This window comes from Artemia franciscana, chromosome 7 (genome assembly GCF_032884065.1).
Source record: "Artemia franciscana chromosome 7, ASM3288406v1, whole genome shotgun sequence".
Lineage (NCBI taxonomy): Eukaryota > Metazoa > Arthropoda > Branchiopoda > Anostraca > Artemiidae > Artemia > Artemia franciscana.
Genome location: NC_088869.1, coordinates 48,252,246 through 48,278,339, shown reverse-complemented (window position 1 = coordinate 48,278,339; position 26,094 = coordinate 48,252,246). Strand labels below are relative to the sequence as shown.

The 26,094-nt window shown below is 35.5% G+C and overlaps 1 protein-coding gene across 4 annotated transcripts in view; it reads right to left on the bottom strand.

Annotated features, from left to right (window-relative positions):
• The window catches only part of LOC136029397 (AMP deaminase 2-like), a 121,745-nt gene extending 95,988 nt beyond the window's left edge, over window positions 1-25,757 (bottom strand). For 2 of the 4 annotated variants that reach the window (XM_065707746.1, XM_065707747.1), the window contains exon 1: window positions 25,672-25,757. In XM_065707746.1, coding sequence (XP_065563818.1) covers window positions 25,672-25,687 — 16 coding nt within the window. In that variant the 5' untranslated portion in view covers window positions 25,688-25,757. Of the gene's footprint in view, window positions 1-5,481; window positions 5,644-25,671 lie in introns of those variants that run through there. The other 2 variants (XM_065707744.1, XM_065707745.1) reach the window with 1 other exon arrangement.
• Window positions 25,758-26,094: the final 337 nt, after the last annotated feature.

Sequence of the window (26,094 nt, the reverse complement as noted above, 5' to 3'; positions counted from 1 at the left end):
TTATTTTATTTAAAATTTTCAGGAATTATTCTAGTTTCAATTGACAAGTCAGATTTGTTTGTTAAACCCCCCCCCCCAAAAAAAAAAAATTACTACATTCTACATAACTATGTCTACAAGCTCCTTATAATGCTAGAAGTTCTTTGTAAAAATATTGATTTTATTTTAATTTTTTTTTTAATGACAAAAGCACGCAGATGTGACAAATTCCTGATGTTAATAACATGAGCTATAATATGTGTTATAGAAAAATGCGGTTTATCGTAAAAGATTGATTATATTTTAAAAATAACATTTTAATTACAAAAGGTTTTCAACCCCATCAATTTCCTTTAAAATGAGCCATTAATTACAGTTAATATATTACCAGCCACTCTATGATGTTCCAGTGCCCCCCCAAATCTAAAGAAAAGATAAAATGAAAAGAAAAAAGATGTCGTATATGCAGAAATAACTAGAAATAATAAGGAAAATAACTAGTTTTTTTATTCTTTATAAAAAGTAATAGTTCATAAAGGTGAGATAATATTAGTTTTTCGATTAACTTTGTTTTTATTAATCTTCATTTGCTCTTTCCGACAGCAACAGTAGGTTTAAATAGCATATGCTCCACATCAACTGGTCACGATAACAATACAATAAAAGTATTCCCTGATAGTATTATTCACGACTAATTCTTGTTTGTCCGATAAATTCTTACTAAAGCCAAAACTATACTAACCTCAATGAAAGGATTATGAGTTACTTTCGAGAAGAGAGAAAGAGAGTAAGAGAGAGAGAGGGGGGAGGGTAGAGAGAGAGAGAGAGAGAGAGAGAGAGAGAGAGAGAGAGAGAGAGAGAGAGAGAGAGAGAGAAAGAGAAAGAGAAAGAGAAAGAGAAAAAGAGAGAGAGAGAAAGTTGGTGCACTGAACTATTAAGAGTTGTAACGTAATTTGGGAAAATAAACGTTGTGACCTAATATAACCATAACTAGCGTTAGAAAAGCGTAACCCACGAATTTCCTGTAATTTTTTGGAAGTAAAACTGATTTCATATGACTTTTACCTGAGAAGGGTCAAGGGTCCTCCTCGTCCGACGCCAGGATGGCGACCTGTAGACAGCTTTTATTGGGTAGCTATATTTGTCTTCATGCTTCAAACCACTGTATTTACTATACATAGTTTAAAATTCCCACTGATGTACCATTACAATCTAGTCAAGGAGCCAACATGGACAAAGTTAAGAACAAATAGTTTCTAATGAACAAGAAAATATACGCAAAATCATAGCACCAAACCCTGGTTCAAGAATCGCAGGAAAAAACGCAACCCGAGCAAAGCAAAAGCCAAACAAGCAATGGATACTCTCAAAGAGCAACAAGAGCTAAGAGCTCATATGGCACTTGTGACGAGGCAAGAAGAGCTAAGAGCCAACAGCTCATATGGTATGAGCTCTAAAAAAATTCTAAGAATCAATAGATTGATTTAAAAGGAAAATCAGAGGCTTAATGCCGGTCAGGATTTAAAATAGGAGCTCTGAGTCACGATGTCATTCTAAATATCAAAATTAATTAAGATCCGATCACCCATTCGTAAGTTATAAATACCGCATTTTTTCTAATTTTTCCTCTCCCTTTAGCCCCCCAGACGGTCGAATTTGGGAAACGACTTTATCAAGTCAATTTGTGCAGCTCCCTGACACGCCTAACAATTTTCATCGTCCTAGCACGTCCAGAAGCACAAAACTCGCCAAATCACTGAATCCTCCCCCCAACTCCCCCAAAGAGAGCGAATCCAGTACGGTTACGTCAATCACGTATCAAGGACATTTGCCTATTTTATCCACCAAGCTTCATCCTGATTCCTCCACTCCAAGCGTTTTCCAAGATTTCTTCATCCAACTCCCCCCAATGTCAACAGATCTGGTCGGGATTTGAAATAAGAGCTCTGAGGCATGAATTCCTTCTAAATATCAAATTTCATTAAGATCCGGTCACCATTTCTTAAGTTAAAAATGTCTCAATTTCTCTAATTTTTCCAAATTAACACCCCCCAGCTCCTCCAAAGAGAACGGATCCGTTCCAATTATGTCAATGACGTACCTAGAACTTGTGCTTATTCTTCCCATCAAGTTTCATCCTGATATCTCCACTCTAAGCATTTTCCAAGATTTTTATTTCCCTCATCCAGCCCCCTATGTCCCCTGATCCACTTCAAGTCGAAAATGGAGCATCTGAGACATAAGATCTTTCAATATATATATATATATATATATATATATATATATATATATATATATATATATATATATATATATATATATATATATATATATATATATATATATATATATATATATATATATATATATATCAAGTTTCATAAGATCCGATCTCCTATTCGTAAGATAAAAATGCCCCAATTTTCATGTTTTCCAGGAATTCCGGTTTCCCCCTCCAACTCCCCCTAATGTCACCGGATCTGGTCAGAATTTAAAATTAGAGCTTCAAAGCACAAGTTCCTTCTAAATATCAAATTTCATTAAGATCTGGTCACCCTTTCGTAAGTTACAAATACCTGATTTTTCCAAATTACCCCCCCCCACCAACTCCACCAAACAGATCAAATTCGGTCCGGTTATGTCAGTCACGTATCTTAGACAGGTTTTTATTCTTCCCATCCAGTTTCATCCTGATCTCTCCTCTTTAAGTATTTTCTAAGATTTCCGCCCCCCCCCCAATGACGCTGGATCCACTTGAGATTTAAAATAAGAGATATGAGTTACGAGGTCCTTCTAAATATGAGGTTTCATGAAGATCCGATCACTCCTTCGTAAGTTAAAAATACGTCATTTTTTCTAATTTTTCAGAATTAACCCCCCCCCCAATAGAGCGGATCCATTCCAATTATGTCAATCGCGTATCTAAGACTTCCGCTTATTTTTTCCACCAAGTTTCATCCCGATCCCTCCAATCTAAGCGTTTCCCATGATTTTAGGCCCCCTCCCCCAAACTCCCCCCAATGTCATCAGATCAGGTCGGGATTTAAAATAAGAGCTTTAAGACACGATATCCTTCTAAATATCAAATTTCATTGAGATCCGATCCCCCGTTCGTAAGTTAAAATTACCTCATTTTTTCTAATTTTTCAGAATTACAAGCCCCCAACTACCCCAAAGAGAGCGGATCCGTTCCGGTTAGGTCAGTCATGTATCTAGGACTTGTGCTTATTTTTCCCACCAAGTTTCATCCCGATCCCTTCACTCTAAGTGTTTTCCAAGATTTTAGGTTTCCCCCTCCCAACTCCACCCCCAATGTCACCAGATACGGTCGGGATTTAAAATAATAGCTCTGAGACACGATATACTTCCAAACATCGAATTTCATTAAGATCTGATCAACCGTTCGTAAGTTAAAAACACCTCATTTATTTCTAATTTTTCAGAATTAACCCCCCCCCCAACTACCCTAAAGAGAGCGGATCCGTTCCAGTTAGGTCAATCATGTATCCAGGACTTGTGCTTATTTTCCCCACCAAGTTTCATTCCGATCCCTTCACTCTAAGTGTTTTCCAAGATTTTAGGTTTCCCCCTGCCAACTCCCCCCCCCCAATGTCACCAGATCCGGTCGGGATTTAAAATAATAGCTCTGAGACACGATATCCTTTCAAACATCAAATTTCACTAAGATATGATCAACCGTTCGTAAGTTAAAAATACTTCATTTTTTCAATTTTTTCCGAATTAACCGGCCCCCCAACCCCCCCCCAGATGGTCAAATCGGGAAAACGATTATTTCTAATTTAATCTGGTTCGGTCCCTGATATGTTTGCCAAATTTCTTCGTCCTAGCTTACCTGGAAGTGCCTAAAGTAGCAAAGCCGGGACCGACGACAGACCGACAGAATTTGCGATTGCTATATGTCACTTGGTTAATACCAAGTGCCATAAAAAGGACGGAATTGAGTTCATCAAAACATGTAAAGACACAATTTTTGCGATTCGAATTCAACATGCTTCTACAATGAGCTCGCGGAGAATTGTGAAACACGCTTTACCATCGTCTAAGCGAGCTTCAGTTCATTCCCAAGAATATAACGACGGGGCTGCTGTGCAAGATCCACGGGTAAAGACCAAAGCTCTTGGAAAGGTGTTTTTCCAAACTCGAATCTGAACTTCGGCGGTAAAGAAGTCCCCAATCTCCCTTATCAAACCGATATTGTCATTGATCGTGTAAATATTCCGCTTCTAGAGTCCTTCACATTCTGTAACGTCTCGATGTGGCCATACCAACAGGTCTTGGCAGCATACCGAATATTGTCTTGAAGTTCTGCAGTGTCAAGTTAGCTAGACCTTTGTCATCACTTTTTTTGGCTGAGTTTTCGCTTGAACTCTTCGCTTCTTGAACCTTTCCATTCACATGGTTGCCGCCCTTATAGCTAATCTTATGCAACATAACTACTTAGGTGAAGGGAGCTGTAGGCACCCAAGAACGTTTGTGTCCCACTAGTGAAGTCTTTAAGGCATTTCCGCATCTCGGGAAGGCTCAATAAGGAAACTGAGTGGAATGTAATTGGCAGAGAAAAGTAGGATGCAAAGAAACAGAGGAAGTGATTTTGAAGTGTAACACAACGCTGGCGCTTTCACGACTTTCAAAGGTCCGAAAAATGAATGGTTGCTGAAGCCATTATAGGCGTTAAAATTTTTGGAACGACCCGATCCGAGTAGGAAGAGCCGATTTCCAAGTTTGCGTATATGTGAAATAGCTCTGATAACAAGAAGGCGTGAATTACAAGAGTATCCATCCAGGATTAGCTAGCGGTTGAGGGTATTTTATAAACAAAGGAGTAATCTTAAGCTGGAGGGCATATTTAGGAAAAGTAATGTCTGATACATGGCGAAACATATGGTAAGGATAGAAAAACCAAATATAAGTCCCCCACCACTAATAAAGTTCTTTGGGCGTGGGGTCAACGGACCCTTACAGTCTCAGTCCCTAATCTGTTTGGTGAGTTCGTTCAAATTAATAAAACTAAAAATAATGTGCACAGCAATAAAAAAAAGGATGAATTACTCCTTCTCAGTTGCCTTGCTTCAAACCCTTTGAAGATACACATCTACACTTAGAAATTAGAAACAGAACAAAGGAGAAAATCGCAGACTTTAAAAATAGTAAAATATAAGATCAAAATGCATTGAATAACAATAATGATGACCTTTGCATCTCCAAAAAACATGTTAGTAATTAATAATGCTCTAAGGCCACAAACAGGACACTACAGATGGCGAACTATACTTTCAAACAAATTTTATTTCCTTTCTAATAAAATTTGAAAGACTAATTTTGAACTCTATCTGCAGCCAAACCCAAGGCAAAATCCCACTCTTAAAAATAGCGCAACGGACTGGAATGCAAAAAAAAAAACAGCACAATTTTTCTACCAGTTAGTATTATTTTTAGTGCAGTGAACACTAACTGTCCTTTACAGAAACAAGATACAGCTACCTGCACGGACAACTGGACTTCCAAAAAGTAGATCCACCTCGTTCGGCGTAGCTACCCTTACAGAGGGAGCCCTATCTAGGCTGTTGAACATTATAGCTTAAATAAAAACAAAACAGAACTCAAAGAGATAAGATCAGATTCTAGGAGACTCTGAAACAAACTAAGGACTATGCACACAATTGTATCGTGGATTTTTGGCATGGAATTTCTACGATAGATAAAAAAAAATTCTAAACTTGAAAGCTGTGAATTGTGCCAAACTGCGCAGATTATCAACATTTATATCCTACTTATCTTTTTTTAATCATATCTAGGTAGATTCTAGTTACTTTTGTCACTTATGACAAGGCACAAGGTAAAGCATGTTTTATGAATAGATTCGATCAGGTAAAAAGAAAAGAAAAAAATACAATAACGAGGGAATAGAGGAAAAAAGACCAGCAAAACGAATCTAAATTGATTGTCTGATTCTGAAACTGCTTGTATGAGTTTCTGTTTCATTTGATTACAGATCTACATTTGTTTTGTGAATCTTTGAGTAACTTTATATACTCTTCTTTATATAACTCAAACAATAAAAAACAAATGAAGTATACACAACAAAGAAACAGATCTGAATAAAAAAAAAAAAAAAATATATCAACTTAACTAGTACAATTTGGAAAATATGTAAATTAGACGTGAAAAGTGTCGATGAATTGATTTTGATAAGTTTAATACTTCAACGGAGAAACTTCTTGTTCACTAGTCTAAATTGACTTGTGCTATACAACTTCTTGTTTCCAAGTTATTAATATTTCTTAGTGTTCTTAGCACGTGTCTAATAAAAGTAAATAAAAAAAACAAGTTTTTTTAACTGAAAGTAAGGAGCGACATTAAAACTTAAAATGAACAGAAATTAATTCGTATATGAAAGGGACTGCTTCCTCATCAACGCCCCGTTCTTTACGCTGAAGTTTGACTCTTTCTCTCAACTCTTCTTTTTAAAACAGTAAAAAATTTTAGCGTAAAGAGCGGGGCGTTGATGAGGAAGCAGCCCCTTTTATATACGAAGTAATTTCTGTTAGTTTTAAGTTTCAATGTAGCTCCTTACTTTCAGTTAAAAAATCTTATTTTTTTTTATTTAATATCTTGAACGTTTTTGAATCAATGCATGTTTTGATTTTGGCTCTCCGCAGAGGAATAATTAAAACGAAATTTGCATATTTTTTTTTTTGCTAAATGGCTTTCTCATAGTTTTGATCGAGTGATTTTGAGAAAAAAAGGAGCGGGGGAGGAAGCCTAATTGCCCTCCGATTTTTTGATTACTTAAAAAGGCAACTAGAACTATTAATTTCTTACGAATGTTTTTATTAGTAAAAGATATACATAACTTATAAATTAGCTTACGTAACGAACTTTTGTATTCTCATGTTTTTATTACATATATGAGGGGGTTCACCCCTCGTCAGTACATCGCTCTTTACACAAAAGCTTAAATTTTGTCCCAATTCATTAAGAATGACCCCAAAATCACAAAAGCCGTAGAATAAATAGTTGAAATTACTAAAAATACTTTAGCGTAAAGAGAGAGGTATTAGGAGGAGGTGAGCCCCTCATATGCGTAATAATTTCTGTTCGTTTTACGTTTTAATGCTGCTCCTTACTTCCAGTCGAAAAAACTTTTTCATATTTATTTTTTCATTGTTTTTTTTAAATAATGCTAGAAAATCCTTTGCTCCCTTCATGGAAATTTTCTTCCCTCATGACATATTCCTCGATGGAAAGTTCCCTCAACATATTCCCCTCTTCTCAACCCCTCCCCCGACCAAAAAATCTCCCTGAAAACGTCTGTACACTTCCCAATAACCATTGCTATATGTAAGCACTGGTCAAAGTTTGTAACTTGTAGCCCCTCCCACGGGGACTGTGGGAGAGTAATTCGTCCCCAAAGACATAGTTATAAGGTTTTTCGAATACGCTGAATAAAATGGCTATCTCAGAATTTTGATCCATTGACTTCGGGAAAATAATTAGCGTGGGAGGGGGCCTAGGTGCCCTCCAATTTTTTTTTGGTCACTTAAAAAGGGCACTAGAGCTTTTCATTTCCGTTAGAATGAGCCCTTACGTAACATTCTAGGACCACTTGGTCGATACGATCACTCCTGGAAAAAAAAAAACACAAAAAAAAAAAAACAAAAAAAATAAACACGCATCCGTGATCTGCCTTCTGGCAAAAAATACAAAATTCCACATTTTTGTAGATAGGACCTTGATACGCTGAATCTGATGGTGTGATTTTCGTTACGATTCTATGACTTTTAGGGGGTGTTTCCCCCTACTTACTAAAATAAGGCAAATTTTCTCAGGCTCGTAACTTTTGATGGGTAAGACTAAACTTGATGAAACTTATATATCTAAAATCAGCATTAAATTGCGATTCTTTTGATGTAGCTATTGGTATCAAAATTCCATTTTTTAGAGTTTTGGTTACTATTGAGCCGGATCGCTCCTTACTACAATTCGTTACCACGAACTGTTTGATTAAGTTGCAGACGGAGAGTAATTCCCGTATTCCAAAACGGGAGTTTATTACATATATAAGGCGTGATGAATGGGGAGGGGTTTCCAACATTTCGCAGTTTACCTAGAAAATCCAATCGGGTTAACAAACTTCAATTACCATGAGTGTACTTCCTATGTAATGATAGCAGGAGTGCTACAAGGTGTTTCTCTTAAACCACTTCTCTTTTCTATCAATACTAATGATGTAATCCATATCACTATATGCATAATAGCAAAAATGGGAATAAGGGGGAGATATTCAGGGGAATCTGGTGCTTCAAAAGCAGGAGTCTACGTTTGAAACTCCAAATATTTGCAGTTTTGCGTATTTCAGTACATTTTTCAAAATATTTCTAAGTGCCCTAGGAGAGCTCTTAAAAGGGCGCTACTTCCTGGCATCCCTTCAAGTATGTCTCCTCTTAAAAAAACACTTTTATGAAAAAATACTAATTTAACTAAGAACTGAGTTAATGAATCTAAAACATACCATTAATTAAGAATCCCAAGCACACTCTAAGACTGATATATTTAACCTGGCAATTTTCAGCAATAACTGTTTAAAGTTTATTTGTGTGATTAAACTTGTTTAACTGTAGATAAGTAATCTTTACAAAAAAACTTCAAACAGGGAAATTGTAACAATGTAACAAAACTGCTGATATCATTTTAATTTTTGTTGCTGTGATTTAAAATTATTCTTTGGAAAATACAAAACCTTCTCAATTAGAACAGCTGCAATATAAACGAAGGTCTTTTGTCGTCAGAAGAAAGATTTACGGAACATTAAAATCTTTTGTATTTTACATTCTCGTAAAATATCAAAGCTATCACCTTATGGAATGTCTTTGGCGTTCAAGAGGTAATTATAAAGGTATAGCTACAATTTATACTCAATAAGTAAATAAAAAGCAATATCTTGAAATGAAATGAAAGATCACCGAAAAAACTGAGATTGTTCTAAATACAAGGGATGCTGCTTCTTCCCTTAAACCTTCAATCTCTACAATAAAGTTTTCTACTTAGTTTCGTGACAAAGCTTTGAGAATGAGAGGACGTGTTTGTTTTTATCTATTTTAAGCAATAAAATCGTCATTACTAATATTTTGAAAAGCAATAAGTAAAGAAAATGCTGGCAGTTATTGAGTAGGAGATCAGCTGACGATCCCCCCCCCACACACATATCTCTTTAATTACAATTTAATTAAAATCTATTTTAAGCAATAAAATCGTCATTTCTAATATTTTGAAAAGCAATTAGTAAAGAAAATGCTGGCAGTTATTGAGTAGGAGATCAGCTGACGACCCCTCCCCCCCACACACATATCTCTTTAATTAAAAATGAGACATTTCCTGTTTTCGTAGATAGAGATTTGAAACAACTTTATCTACGGTTCCGAGACCCATTGAATTTGACTGATGCAACCTTAATCAAAATCACTCCACTTTAGGGGCTGTTTTCCCCTTTATTTCAAAATACACAAATTTTCTTGCATAACACCATTTGGTTCTTTAGTTCTTTAATTAAAATTTAATTAAAATCTATTTTAAGCAATAAAATCGTCATTTCTAATATTTTGAAAAGCAATTAGTAAAGAAAATGCTGGCAGTTATTGAGTAGGAGATCAGCTGACGACTCCTCCCCCCCACACACATATCTCTTTAATTAAAATTTAATTAAAATCTATTTTAAGCAATAAAATCGTCATTTCTAATATTTTGCAAAGCAATTAGTAAAGAAAATGCTGGCAGTTATTGAGTAGGAGATCAGCTGACGACCCCTCCCCCCCCCCCACACACATATCTCTTTAATTAAAAATGAGACATTTCCTGTTTTCGTAGATAGAGATTTGAAACAACTTTATCTACGGTTCCGAGACCCATTGAATTTGACTGATGCAACCTTAATCAAAATCACTCCACTTTAGGGGCTGTTTTCCCCTTTATTTCAAAATACACAAATTTTCTTGCATAACACCATTTGGTTCTTTTACACTTAAGTGCTTTACACTTAACTTTACACTTATGGGTATTTACATATTTCAGAGCAGCATAAAGAGTAGATCATTTTGATTTTGTATAATATTCAGAATTCTGTTTTTAGTTGCTTGCTATTGCAAGGAATTTATGTTCATTTGTCATTTCAAAGAACGAACAGTTCTTTGAATAATGTACCAACATGTTTCTATGCGTCAAAATCTTCAAAAAAAAAAAAAAAAAAAAAAAAAAAACACACACTTCCAACGTAACAAAATTATTGAATTGAGTTTTCTTTGTCAATTTACATACTATATCATAGGCACCGCTGCCTAAGTCAAGGGCCATGGGGGACAATGTACTTTTATTATTAGTATTATTATTTCTTGGTTCTTTGTAAAATTTCTTGTTGTCGTAAAAACTTCGAAAAGGGCTCATTCGAATGGAAATTGGAAGTTCTAGTACCCTTTTTAAGAGTGAAATATGGTTTGAGAGCAACCAGCCCCCGCACGCCCATCATTCCTCCAAACATATCTAATCAAATTTTGAGATTATCATTTTGTTCCAAATAGCTGAAAGCCAGTCATTATGTCTTTGGGGATGACACCCCCCCAGCCCTCAGGGCAAGGGCTATAAGCTAGACTAGTTGCCCATTATTAAAACATAGCCTAAGGTTTTTATGGAAGGGGTGATCGTATAAACTTTGAAGGAGGCTCATTCGATTGAAAATCAGAAGTGCCAGTGTCATTTTTAAGAGTAAAAAGTTATCAAAATTTAGTATGCATATGAGGGGGGTTGCCCCCTCCTCAATACCTCGCTCTTTACACTAGAGTTTGAATTTTACACAAGATCTTTGAGAATGACACCTGAGACACAGGGGCTGATTAATTGAAACAACAAGAAGCTTTTTAAAATAATAACAAACTTTAACGTGAAGAGCGAGGTATTGAGGAGGGGGAAACATCCTTCGTCTATATAATAATTCCTGTTTTTTTCAAGTTTTAATGTTGCTCCTTACTTTCAGGTGATTTCTTTTATATTTAATTTTTATAAGGCAAAAATTTGGGCAAAGGTCTTGATTAGGGGTTATTCAGAAGGAAACATGTTAAGAAAACAGTTCTTACTTCATAACACGCATAATAATTGTATTTAACACATTTGGCATGCAACTGCGCCATACTTTACCCCTAACCTCCTCTCTCGTAATGTGCAAATCTATAGCCCAAGTTATATATGCATTCTGCCAATGTGTCGCTCTTGTTTCAACCCGTGGGCCCGTAAATTGAATCAATTGTGACGAAATAATAACCAGAAAAACAAGAGTGAAGGCACTGTCAAAACAATGAGGTATTACCTTAGGCACAAGATTACCAAAGGGATAAACTAGAAAGAGTTCAGTTGTTAAACTGATGAAGCTCTAGAGGAGGGCCATTGCCTTTTTGAGCCTAGGAAAATCAAAATCATTAAAGATTTTCATCAAAAGCTAAACAAATGATGGACAAAAAACTGGTCACTGGTCTTCTAGCTACAAGGTAACTCTAAAACAGCAATTTCACCCTATATATCCGGGGGAGTGCCTTATTTAACCCAACTTTACCTTGTTTTATCAACCTTACCTTATTTTACCAATTTTATTTACAGGGTTTTTATTTTACGATAATTTTACAACATTACTTCTACTACTACTGCTGCTGCTACAGCAACTACTATTAATTCTACTGCTACTACTACTATTACTGCTACTAAGTTATGGGTATTCGGGCAAAAATTTTGGGAAATATTGAAAATGTATTCAACTAAACCGAAACACAAATCGGCATATAAGCAATGTCATAAACAGCGCCTCTCAAGAATAGCTAACAATATCATTGTAATTTTTAAAAGAACTAATTCAATTGGAAATCAAAGCCCGGAATTAGGAAAATAAAGTTCCCCTCCCAAGTCCGTTCAATTGGAAATTAAAGTCCTACTCCCAAGTCCGTTCGTTTTCTAAGCAAATCTAATCAAAATTTTGTTCGGCATAGTAAAAAGGTCTAGTAATTATGTCTGTAGGGATATTGGGTATGTCAACCACCTGCATTTATGCAATTTGCCTATAATGCTTTAAAACTAAACCAAAAGGCAATGCGTGCATGCTGGTAGCGACTGGTTGCGTCATCTCAGCAATATCTCAAAAAAGACTGGGGGTATCAAGCTGAAACTTTAAGGGCTACTACTATTGCTACGTCTGCTCTTAAATTTAACTAAATCAAATGAGTGTAAGTATATCCAGGTTGTTAAAGAGCATATATAAAATTTTTCGGGAATGGAATTAAGTTTTATTTTTCAGGTCAACTTCATGAGTTACAAAACAAAAATTAACAATACTATTTGTGTCAGGATTAAAAATTGTGGAAAAACTCTTCGATATACTAACAACATGCCAAACTATGGATTCTTATAGAAAAAACCGAAAAGATATAAAAAATTATTTTCTTTTTCCGTGAAAATGACTATCAAACAGTTCGTGGTAACGAACTGTAAGTAAGCACCGACGCGGATGAATAGATAAAGAAACTCTAAAAAACGGAATTTTGATGTTTAGAGATGCATCAAAATAATCGGCTTATTATGCTGATTTCAAATATATAAGATTCAATAAGTTTAGCGCTAGGCCTACTTATCAAAAGCCCCAAGAATGAGGAAATTTGCCTGATTTTCCTTAAGGGAGAAGAAACACTCCCTAATAGTCAAGGAATCTTAATGAAAATCACACCATCAGAATCACCGTGTCCGAGAACACTAATGTAGAAGGTTCAAGCTCCCATCTATAAAACTGTGGAACTATGTGTTTTTTACCAGAAGAAAAATCACGGATGTTTATTTTTGTTTTCAGGGGTGATCGCATCAAACCAATAGTCTAAAATATCTGGAAAGGGCTGATTCGAATTGAAAGTTCTGGTGCCATTTTTGTGCCCAAAAAAATGGAGGGCAACTAACCCCCATCCCAAACCCTTTTTTCATCAAAGTTGTCCAATCAAAATTTTGAGATAGCCATTTTACGCAGCATAGTTGAAATTCCAGTGACTATGCCTTTGAGAACAATGTGACCCCCACAGCCTCTGGGGAAAGGTCTGTAATCAATAATACTGTCCCATTGATTACGTATAGTATTTGTTATTGGGAAATATACGCGGTATGTGCAGTATTTGCGGGAAAACTTCCACGAAGAACAGAAATTAATTTTAAAAGTATAAATTGTGCTGAAGTCTTGAGAAGGTAATGGGGGTTGTCAGCTTGTTTTGAGTTTGACTCGGTTATTTATTGTAATTTCTATTCGTTTTGGGTTTCATTTATTTATTGATGCTATTTATAGATAATTTATTTATTTATATATAATTGATTCATATATATATATATATATATATATATATATATATATATATATATATATATATATATATATATATATATATATATATATACATTTAAATATATATATATATATATATATATACATATATATATATATATATATATATATATATATATATATATATATATATATATATATATATATATATATATATACATATATATATATATATATATATATATATATATATATATATATATATATATATAATAGTTTGACTCTTTCTCACAGCTCTACTTCTTAAAACAATAAAAAAACTTAGCGTAAAGAGTGAGGCGTTGAGGAGGGACGACCCCTTTCATATACAAAATAATTTCTGTTCGTTTTAAGTCTTAATATTGCTCTTTACTTGCAGTTTAAAAAAAAATTGTTTAATATACCACAGATCGAAGGCTTTTCGAGAGTCCGAGGAGAAGCACATCAAAGTTTACAAGGGGATGATTATGTGTCATAAAATTATTACGTATAATAATTGGAGCGCCCTGTTGTTATTATTCAATTCATAAAAGTACGTAATGTTTAATCTTGTTTTGCTTAGCCTGTTTTAACAAGAGCTCATATGGCACTTGTGACGAGGCAAGAAGAGCTACGAGCCAAGAGCTCATATGGTATGAGCTCTAACAAATTCTAAGAATCAATAGATTGATTTAAAAGGAAAATCAGAGGCTTAATGCCGGTCAGGATTTAAAATAAGAGCTCTGAGTCACGATGTCCTTCTAAATATCAAAATTCATTAAGATCTGATCACCCACTCGTAATTTATAAATATCTCATTTTTTCTAATTTGCTCTCCCTTTAGCCCCCCAGATGGTCGAATCTGGGAAAACGACTTTATCAAGTCAATTTGTGCAGGTCCCTGACACGCCTGATAATTTTCATCGTCCTAGCACGTCCAGAAGCACCAAACTCGCCAAATCACCGAACGTCTCCCCCCAACTCCCCCAAAGAGAGTGAATCCAGTACGGTTACGTCAATCACGTATCAAAGACATTTACTTATTCTATCCACCAAGCTTCATCCCGATTCCTCCACTCCAAGTGTTTTCCAAGATTTCCCCCTTCAACTCCCCCCAATGTCAAAAGATATGGTCGGGAATGAAATAAGAGCTCTGAGACATGGATTCCTTCTAAATATCAAATTTCATTAAGAGCCGATCATTTATTCGTAAGATAAAAATACCCCAATTTTCACGTTTTCCCAGAATTCCGATTTCCCCATCCAACTCCCCCCAATGTCACAGGATCTGGCCGGAATTTAAAATTAGAGCTTCAAAACACAAGATCCTTCTAAATATAAATTTCATTAAGATCTGGTCACCCTTTCGTAAGTTACAAATACCTCATTTTGCCAAATTACCCCCCCCCCCAACTCCACCAAAGAGAGCAGATCCGGTCCGGTTATGTCAGTCACGTATCTTAGACAGATTTTTATTGTTCCTATCCAGTTTCATCCTGATCTCTCCGCTTTAAGTATTTTCTAAGATTTCCGGTCCCACCCCAACTACCCCCCCCCCAATGACGCTGGATCCGGTTGAGATTTAAAATAAGAGATCTGAGTTACGAGGTCCTTCTAAATATGAAGTTTCATGAAGATCTGATCACTCCTTCGTAAGTTAAAAATACGTCATTTTTTTCTAATTTTTCAGAATTAACCTCCCCCCCCCCGCCCCAATAAAGCGGATCCGTTCCAATTATGTAAATCACGTATCTAAGACTTCTGCTTATTTTTCCCAACAAGTTTCATCCCGATTCCTCCAATCTAAGCGTTTTCCATGATTTTAGGTTCCCCCATCCCAAACTCCCCCAAATGTTACCAGATCCAGCTGGGATTTAAAATAAGAGCTTTGAGACACGATATCCTTCTAAATATCAAATTTCATTGAGATCCTATCACCCGTTCGTAAGTTAAAAATACCTCATTTTTTCTAATTTTTCAGGATTAACACCCCCCCCCAACTACCCCAAAGAGAGCGGATCCGTTCTGGTTATGTCAATCATGTATCTAGGACTTGTGCTTATTTTTCCCACCAAGTTTCATCCCGATCCCTCCACTGAAAGTGTTTTCCCAGTTTTAGGTTTCCCCCTCCCAACTCCCCCCCCCCCGATGTCACCAGATCCGGTCGGGATTTAAATAAAAGCTCTGAGACACGATATCCTTCTAAATATCAAATTTCATTGAGATCCGATCACCTGTTCGTAAGTTAAAAATACCTCATTTTTTATAATTTTTCAGAATTACAACCCCCCCCCCCCCCAACTACCCCAAAGAGAGCGGATCCGTTCCGGTTATGTCAATCATGTATCTAGGACTTGTTCTTATTTTCCCCACCAATTTTCTTCCCAATCCCTCCACTCTAAGTGCTTTCCAAGTTTTAGGTCTCCCCCTCCCAACTCCCCCCTCCCAATGTCACCAGATCTGGTCGGGATTTAAAGTAAGAGCTCCGAGAAACGATATCCTTCTAAATACCAAATTTTATTGAGATCTGATCACCCGTTCGTAAGTTAAAAATACCGCATTTTTTCTAATTTTTCAAAATTAACCCCCCCCCCTAACTACCCCAAAGAGAGCGGACCCGTTCCGGTTATGTCAATCATGTATCCAGGACTTGTGCTTATTTTTCCCATTAAGTTTCATCCCAATCCCTGCACTCTAAGTGTTTTCCAAGTTTCAGGTTTCCCCATTCCCAACTCCCCCCAATGTCACCAGATCCGGTCGGGATTTGAATAAGAGCTCTGAGACACGATATCCTTCTAAATATCAAATTTCATTGAGATCCGATCACCCGTTCGTAAGTTAAAAATACCTCATTTTTTCTAATTTTTCAGAATTAGCCCCCCCCCCCTAACTACCCCAAAGAGAGCGGATCCGTTCCGGTTATGTCAATCATGTATCTAGAACTTGTGCTTATTTTTCCTACTAAGTTTCATCCCGATCCCTCCACTCTAAGTGTTTTCCAAGATTTTAGGTTTCCCCTCCTAACCCCCCCCCCAATGTCACCAGATCCGGTCAGGATTTAAAATAACAGCTCTGAGACACGATATCCTTCCAAACATCCAATTCCATTAAGATCTGATCAACCGTTCATAAGTTAAATATATTTCATTTTTTCTATTTTTCCTGAATTAATGGTCCCCCCGCTCCTCCCCCCCCCCCAGATGGTCAAATCGGGAAAACGACTATTTATAATTTAATCTGGTCCGGTCCCTGATACGGCTGCCAAATTTCATCATCCTAGCTTACCTGGAAGTGCCTAAAGTAGCAAAACTGGGACAGACAGACCAACAGAATTTATGATTGCTATATGTCACTTGGTTAATACCAATTGCCATAAAAACCGGATCCTGTAAAGCTTTATTCCTCCATTTTTGCAAGCATCTTCTGCAATTGCTGCTCTGGACTTGCAAACAGTACATTTTGAGTGGAAACAGCGTTTTTGATATTTCCTCAAAAATGGACCAGCTTGTGAATTGGTTCCACAAGCATCAAGAAAATATTGTTGGCTTTCCACTTAATTGTTTAGTTTAATTTTAGTGCAAAAGCAGCTGAGATGTTGTTTGTTTTTTTGTTTTTTTTTCTTGTTTATTGTTTCCATTTTATTTTATTTTGCTGTATTTTTGTACTCCTCTAAGTGTGCATTTTATGTATGTAAAAAGGGTTTAAATAAATGATCATTGTTATTATTATAATAATCTTCATTTTACATGTACCAGTTCTTAACTTCCATGCTAGAATAATAGAAAGTTCAGGATTTTGCAATGGCCTCCTAAAGCAAAACCAAATAAGATTAAAGTATTTTTTATGGCTACATTTTAAAATTTACTATAAGTTAAATTAGTTTCAATTAATCAAATTTAGATTTATTTTTTTTAATCAATTAATTTTATATTAAATTATTTTCCGAGAATTAGTTTTAAATTAAATTTCAAGAAGTCCAAAATTTAGGTAAGAAACCTTTTGAAAAGTCTTTAATTACCACTTCTTATGTTTCACTTGTTAAAGAAAGGAATTGACTTTCAGTTGATAGAAATTTTACTTAATTAAATGATTTTCAATCAGTTTCCATCAGTGCTGCAACAAGTACTCCAAATTTTTACTTATGTATCAAGTATTAAGTACTCATTGTTTTTTACTTAAATATCAAGTAATAAGTACTTTCCAAATTCTTACTTAAGTATCAAATATCAAGTACTTGCCAAAATTGTACTTAAGTATTACTTCAAGTATTTATTCTATATATATATATATATATATATATATATATATATATATATATATATATATATACATATATATATATATATATATATATATATATATATATATATATATATATATATACATATATATATATATATATATATATATATATATATATATATATATATATATATATATATATATATATATATATATATATATATGTATATTTCTGATATCAAGCCCATGCTACCTTTTTTTAAAGCCATTCTGAAGGCTTCTTAGCCCCATCCCTTGCCTATAAAATATCCCCTGTCATTCCTCTCTTGGAAATCTTAATCAAGAACCAGAATTTCCATTTTATTGTTTTTAACCATTTCCTTTGTTTGGCTGGTACACACCCAATGAAGTAAAAAAAAAAATAAATAATCCAAACCAATTTTCAACAAAACGGCTTGAAAGCAAAAGACTTTCAAAACAATTGAGTGCAGTCAAAAAACTCCTGATTGGATCAGACAGATCAAATGACAGGATTAACACAGTGCACGTAAAGTTGAACTTCTGGTGATTAGTATTCAGTCAAATCTGGCACGTTTGAAAAAATACACGGTTATTCTGAAACATGTGGGAATGATAAAAAAATATTGAAAATATGTTTTTCCCTTGTTTGGCTGGTAGACACCCAACGAAATCCAAAAAATAATCTGAACCCATTTCAAACACAACGGCTTGAAAGAAAAAGATTACCAAAACAATTACGAGCAGTGAAAAAACTTCTGTTTGGATCAGACAGATCACATGACAGGATTAATACATTGCACATAGAGTTCAACTTCTGGTGATTAGCGTTCAGTCAAATCTGGCACATTTATAAAAATACAGGGTTATTCTGAAACATGTCGGAATGGTGGAAAAAATATTGAAAATAGAAAAATAAACTTTGGATTGGCTTTAAATCAGATAAAAGGTAATAAAGTAGTTCATAGTCTGATTCAATAAGTAAAAACCTTAGCAAAAAAAAAAACTCAAATTCAAAAGTAAGGAGCCAAGTGAGTCAGTTGCAGACTTTTTTAATAAGAGAAATCAAAGCTCGATAAAAAGGAGCAGCAAAAATCCACAGTTTTAGCAGCTAGCTGAAGGTCGCTGGCTCTCAGCGTGCTGAAAGAAAAGAAGAGTATGAAAATGAAGTCTTGATTCACACTTTGATGACCTGTCTCGCCCTCGGCACCTTTACAAGGAAACTGCCTCAAGTTTTCAAGTTAAATTTCAGACGCGCTATGAAAATGTATGGCATCTATATCCTTTGGCTGGTTTTCACTCAAGCAAGCCGCATGCTGTGTGGTTAATTCAGATGGTTGGTAAAACTCCCTACAAACATATATTATAAAATCACGGGCCTTCAGAAAGCCCGCTGATTCAGACGCATTCCATATGGCTGGTGAAACTGCAGAATGAATGAATGAATGATTGAATGAACTTTATTATCCGTAAAAGTATAAAAAAAAAACACAAAGTACGGAGTATTATAAATAAACAAAAACAAAAAAGATAAACAGCAAGAAAAAAATTCAAACTAACAAAAGACAACATGGACTAATTTAACCAGTATCAATATGGAAAAAAGGCTGCAGAGGGTCGTAAACGTGAATAAAGTAGATAGTCTTTTTGCATAAATCATCACTGGAAGACCGAATCCAAGAAGACATATCTATTAAACCAAATCGAGCAATTATTTTTCTGTTTTGGTGCCATCTAGGAAGCCGGAGGAGGAATTTGCAATAGAGCAGATGAGCACAGATGAGCCATGCCTGATAGAAACAAAAGCACAGGGGTGCAATAAGCGTTATAAATCATGCACAAACCGTTGCGGGTTGTAACGGTTTTTGTTTGGGGATATTTTTCCGTAAGCGACGCGTAGGTTTTTCACGGCTTAATTCACTAGGCATGAAAAGGTAGTGGAAAGTGTTGGACCGAAACACAGACCAAGCCAACTAACTAAAGAAGAGCATGGCAGAATTGCAGTCCCAGCAACGAATGGAGTGACCGCATAAGGGGTATTAAAACAAATAAACTCGCATTTAGACGCAATAACTGACAGTCCAATCTTAGATAGTTCATTGGTTAATATAGTAAAATTGGAAAGCAATCTACAGCGAGTCCAGGCAACAAGAAGAACGTCTGCATATGCAACAGAAGACAAACCAATATTACCGTAAGAAACAGAACTTTTAAGGGGACGCATGCACGTTGCAAGCACACATTTAAATATACTAGAAGACAATACAGCAGAAGTTGCAACCCATCTATTTCTAGCAGCAGTTTTCACACCATGAAGTGGTAAAAACCATGAGACTAAGCCGAAAATCTTCTGAGAAAAAAGGAATAAAACAAGAGCTAAGAGATCATATGGCACTTGTGACGATGTCGGAAGAACCAAGTGCTCATATGGCATTAGCTCTAGCAAAATTATAAGAATCAATAGATTAATTTAAAAGAAAAATCAGAGGCTTAATGCCGGTCGGCATTTAAAATAAGAACTCTGAGACACAAGGTCCTTTTAAATATCAAAATTCAATAAGATCCGATCACCCACTCGCATGTTAAAAATACCTGATTTTCCTAATTTTTTCTCTCCGTTCAAACCCTCCCCCTCAGATGGTTGAATCGGGGAAATCAACTTTATCAAGTCAATTTGTGCAGGTCCCTGACACGCCCACCAATTTTCATTGTCCTAGCACATCCAGAAGTACCGAACTCGCCAAAGCACTGGAGCCCCCCTAACTAGCCCAAAGAGAGTGGATCCAGTCCGGTTTCTTCAATCACGTATCTACGACATTTGCTTATTCTACCCATCAGGTTTCATTCCGATCTCTCTACTCTAAGCGTTTTCCAAGGTTTCTGGTTTCCCCCTCCAACTCTCCCCCAATGTCACCAGAACTGGTCGGGGTCTAAAATAAGAGATCTGAAACATGAGTTCCTTCTTAATATCAAATTCAAAAATACCTCACAAATGGTCACCCGCTTGTAATTAAAAAGTACCTCAATTTTTATAATTTTTCCGAATTAACACCCCCTCCAACTCCCCCAAAGAGAGCGAATCCATTTTGGTTATGTCAATCACGTATCTAGGACTTGTGCTTATTCTTCCCACCAAGTTTCATCCTGATCACTCCACTCTAAGCGTTTTCCAAGATTTCCAGTCCCCCCCCCAAATCCCCCCCAATGACACTGGATCCAGTCGGGATTTAAAACATGAGATTTGAGTTACGAGGTCCTTCTAAATATGAAATTCGATCTGATCAAATTCAAGATCTGATCACTCCTTTGTAAATTAAAAATACCTCATTTTTTCTAATTTTTCAGAATTAACCCTCCCCCCAGTCCCCAAAAGAGAGTGAATTCGTTATGTTTATATCAATCACGTATCTAGGACTTGTGCTTATTTTTACCACTAAGTTTCATCCCGATCCCTCCACTCTAAGCATTTTCCAAGATTTTAGGTTTCCCCCTCCAATGTCACCTGATCCAGTCGGAATTTAAAATAAGAGCTCTGAGACATGATATCCTTCTAAATATCAAATTTAATTAAGATTTGATCTAATTTTTCCAAATGAACAGTCCTCCCACTCCCCCCAGATGGTCGAATCGGGGAAACAACTATTTCAAATTTAATCTGGTCTGGTCCCTGATACGCCTACCAAATTTCATTGTCCTAGCTTATCTAGAAATGCCTAAACTAGCAAGACCAGGACTGACAGACCGATAGACCGACAGAATTTGCCATCACTGTATGTCACTCGGTAAATACCAAGTGCCATTAAAAGTACTTTTTCTCTTTTGGTATGACTTATTTTGGAAAAGGGTTATTTCCAGGCTTTGGGCAATCCATGAGTGGAAGTAGTTATAGGCCCTACTAAACTGAAGGAAAACTCGACATTCTTAAAACTTTAAACCCCCTCCACCTCACCCTATTTTAGATAGGGCTTTTGATATCAGAGCTCAATATAAGCCCTGATTCCAGTCATCTTTGGCCTAGCTTTCATTTGTATCCATTGCTCCATTCACAAGTTATACTAAATTAAACGAAAAGCTTAACTTTTTTTCAGCACTTAAAACCCACTCTCATCTCAAAGCTTGATGCGTGTCATGGTCTTAGGCACCTTTGGTTCAATCTTCACTGAGATCCATCAAACTCACGCAAGTTACACTGAATTAAATGAAAAACTCAACTTTTTGTTAGCACTTAAAGCTCCCTCCCCCTAATTAAGCTAGGGTGTTCATCTCCAAACACTATGTGTCTTGTGGTTTTGGCATCTTTGGCTTGACTTTCATTGAGATCCATTAATTCATTCACAAGTTAAACTGAGTCACACAAAAAACTCAACTTTTTTAGCCCTTAAAGCCCCATCCCCCGTGTCCTAATTAAGCTGGGTCTCCATCCCAGAACTCGATGCATATCATGCCCTGAGGCATCTTTATTCAATTTTTATTGAAATTCATCTCTCCATTTGCGAGTTACAGTGAATTAAATGAAAAACTCGAAATTTTTCAACACTTAAAGCCCTGTTACCCTAATTAAGCTCAATTTCAATCCAAATAGTTCAATTTTAATACAAATCTGACTGGCGGTTCTCCCGCTATTCTTGATTCCACAGACGGGTGGACAGACAGACAGATCTCAAAAACCTATCTTGATGGACATTTTCCACTATCCAAACAGGTGATGATGCCTGGATGATGATATGCTACTGTTTTCCTTTTTTTGCATCCAATGAGCAAACATGGCTACATATGACGTTGCAAAATCCGTCTGTCTGTCTGTCTGTCTGTCTGTGTGATCATGAATAGGGGGAGAACTGCTGGTTGGATTTGGATGAAATTTTGATAGCCAGATCTGGTGCCAAGGATCATGAGACACATCAAGTTGAAAGATGAAGACCCTAGCTCAAATAAAACAGGGGGAAGAGGGCTTTACCTGCTAAAAACAGTTTTTGTTTGATTCAGAGTAACTTGCAACTGGAGTGATGGATCTGAATGAAAATTGAACCAAAGAGGTCTAAGACCATGACACATATCGAGTTTTGAGATAAAGACCCTAGCTCAAATTTAACAAGGGGGAGTGGGTTTTAATTCCTGAAAAATCTAAGTTTCTGTTTAATTTAGCATAACTTGCAAATGGAGTAACAGATCCGAATGAAAACTAAACCAAAGATGCCTAAGATCAGGGCTCATATCAAGTTCTTGTATCAAAAACCCTATCTCAAATAGGGCGAGGGGGAGAGGGTTTCAAGTCTTAAGAAAGTTGAGTTTTCCTTTAATTTAGTAGGACCTATAACTTATGAATGGAGTGACTAATCTGAAGTCAGATTTGTCTGAATACCTGAATTTGCTGGAACAAATTTGACAAAATACCAGTACATTGGATCCAGCTAGAATTCCCTAGACTTGTTTATTGCAGACAACATTTAAATGGGCAAAGATTCATAGCTTCAGTAGTTTTACCAATAATATGGTCCTGAAGATGATGAAATTGTGGAAATCTGGTTCAGTTGACAAGATGACAAAACTTAAACACTAATGTCAGAAATATAAGCCCAAATGGACTACAGTATGCAACATTTAGCACAAAACAAGGGATTTTAGCTCACTGTTGACCAGTGAACTGTGAAATAATTTCAATTCTCTTTGTTATATAACTTTTAAAACAAAAATTAAACCAAGTGTTAATAATACTATAATTTTTTTCATCAAAAACAAATACCTTATTTCATATCCAAAATAGGGCATGGAGCTATATCTGGGTTTACTCTAAATCTAAAGGGTTATGTTTTCTTGTACATTGCCAAAGCACAGACACACAAAAGCTATATCTGAGTTTGCTCTAAATCTAAAGGTGATGTTTTCTTGTACATTTCCAAAGCAAACACACACAAAATTTTTGTGTCAAAGGTAAAGTATTTGAAAAACAAGTACATTAAAAGTATCTTAAGTAATAAGTATTTCGTAATCTTACTTAAGTATCAAGTAATAAGTACACCCTAGAGTTTTTACTTAAGTACAAGCACAAGTAATGGAAAATTTTACTTAAGTAGTACTTCAAGTAAGTGACAGCACTGGTTTACATGACTTCTGTAAAATATTGCTTTTTTATAGGAACTAAATTAATCAATGAGTAAAATCCTAGTTTAGCTACTTTTTGCTATCTTGGAAAGGGGTTAGGGTAGGAAAATGAAACTTTCTGGGATAGGTGTAAAGACTAAAGTATGGGTAAATTTGTAGATGGCTATAAAATTTAGCTAGGATGAAAGTGAAACCATTATTTGATGCCCCTTTCATTATTCAATAATTGCTTTTGTGGCTAATTGCATCTTGAGCCCTTAAAGGGGCCCTAAAGGTATTTTAAATGAATTATGAAACAGCATAAAATAATCATCAAATGGAGTTTTCACTTTCATCAGAGCTAAATTATATGGGCTGCACAGATTTACCATAAGCATTTGCCCTAGAAATTATTACTGAATTATGAACACAATTTATGAGGTTTTCAAAAGTCAAACAGTTCAAAATAGGGATGATACCTTTTTATTGACAGTGAATAGATATAAAATTATTTAACCAGATTTGAACACACATACAGTGTCCATCATCAGCAGTAAAACTGCTGATGATGCAGTAAAATGTTTTACTGCTGATGATGAACACTGTATATGTGCAAAATATCCAGTTAAATAATTTTATGTCTATTCACTGTCAATAAAAAGGTATCATCCTTATTTTGAACTGTTTGACTTTCATCATGGAAAGGCAGTGTGGTCTTTGAAGTTACCTATGAGGTTTTTAAGATCCACAAATAGGCTAGCCTACATTTCCTATTTTGAAAAAAAAACTGTAGATATAGGCTAGCTTAAAACTCTACTTAAATAAGTAAATTTTTTGCAGTTCATATAATTGACTTACCAATAAAGCAAACATACCACTTGATGCCTTTTTTTATGTTCTTTACAAATACAATAATTGCTTCAGTAAAATTCTAGTTGAGTGACTTCTTGCTATCTTGGAAAAGGGTTAGATTAGGAAAATGAAACTTTCAGGGATAGGTCTAAAGGCTAAAGTATATCCTGGGAAGGTATTTTAAAGTACCCACCTCTACTCCTTCTCCTTCTAGACAGCCCTGTATTTTGCCTACATGACAGGTCTATAACTTTTGAAATTTTGACAAAACAACATTTTACCTTAATTTTTGGTTACCAGTTGCTTTTTCTCTGCCTTTAGTTCTGATAATGCAATTCCTGTTATTTGGGTAGAATTCTGAGTCACTCAACTATCTACAGACTAAAGCATGTCCTGGGAAGGTAGGCTATTTTGAAGCAACTACCTCCACTCATTCTCCCTCTAGAGGGCCTTGACCTTTAAAAATATGTGTGTTATAAAAGCAAAACCTTGCAAAATAGATTTTCTGCTTGAATGAAGTACAACAAAATTGTTTTCAGCTTCATAACTTGGCTCAATTCCATTTTATAAGGTTTTAAAGATATGCAAATACATTTCCTAAATTTTGAAAAAAAAAAATTGATATGGCTCAAAATTCTACTCAAATAACAGGAATTGCATTTTCAGAACTAAATGCAGAGAAAAAGTAACTGGTAACTGAAAATTAAGGTAAAATGTTGTTTTGTCAAAATTTCAATAGGTATAGACCTGTCATGTAGGCAAATTTCAGGGCCCTCTAGAGGGAGAAGGAGTGGAGGTGGGTAATTTAAAATATCTTCCCAGGACATACTTTAGCCTGTAGACCCATCCCTGAAAGTTTCATTTGCCTAACCTAAACCCTTTCCAAGATAGAAAGAAGTCAATTAACTAGAATTTTACCAAAATATGTACCCTGAATTATAACCATGGGCCTTAATCTGTTCCTGGACATTCCATTCACCTAGGATACCTAATTTTCGAAGATAGCCTAGCCTAGACCCAGATAAAAAGCCCATCATCTAGATTTTTTTTTAAATTTACTAAGAAAATAGATCTTCAATCGATGTTTGTTTTAAGCAATTTTTACTAACCAGAGTTAGCTTCCATTTACAAAAGGTCAAATTAGGTAATATTATAGACTAGGAAGATAAGTAACTCCTGAAAGAGTTCGTGCAATGTTGCCAGACATATCCAATAATTTTGGTCATTTTCGAAAAAAAATTTAGTAGAGTGTTATTTCAGTGCCATTAATGGTACTTATTTGTTTTCTGACGTGAATTGAAACGCTGCACAGAAATCGTCTTATTGGTCAAGCTCAGTTTGTTAATGTGAGAAAATTAGTCCCCCCTCCACAATAAAAACATGAAATCAGTATATTTCTTCATGAAAGAGGAAAACATAGAAGTGTAAACTAGATTTTTATGCCGGGGACAATATACAGAACCTACAACTGGTTGCACAGTTTGTAATTGTCATTGAAGAAAATAAGAGGATTTATTCTATTGTTCTGATAG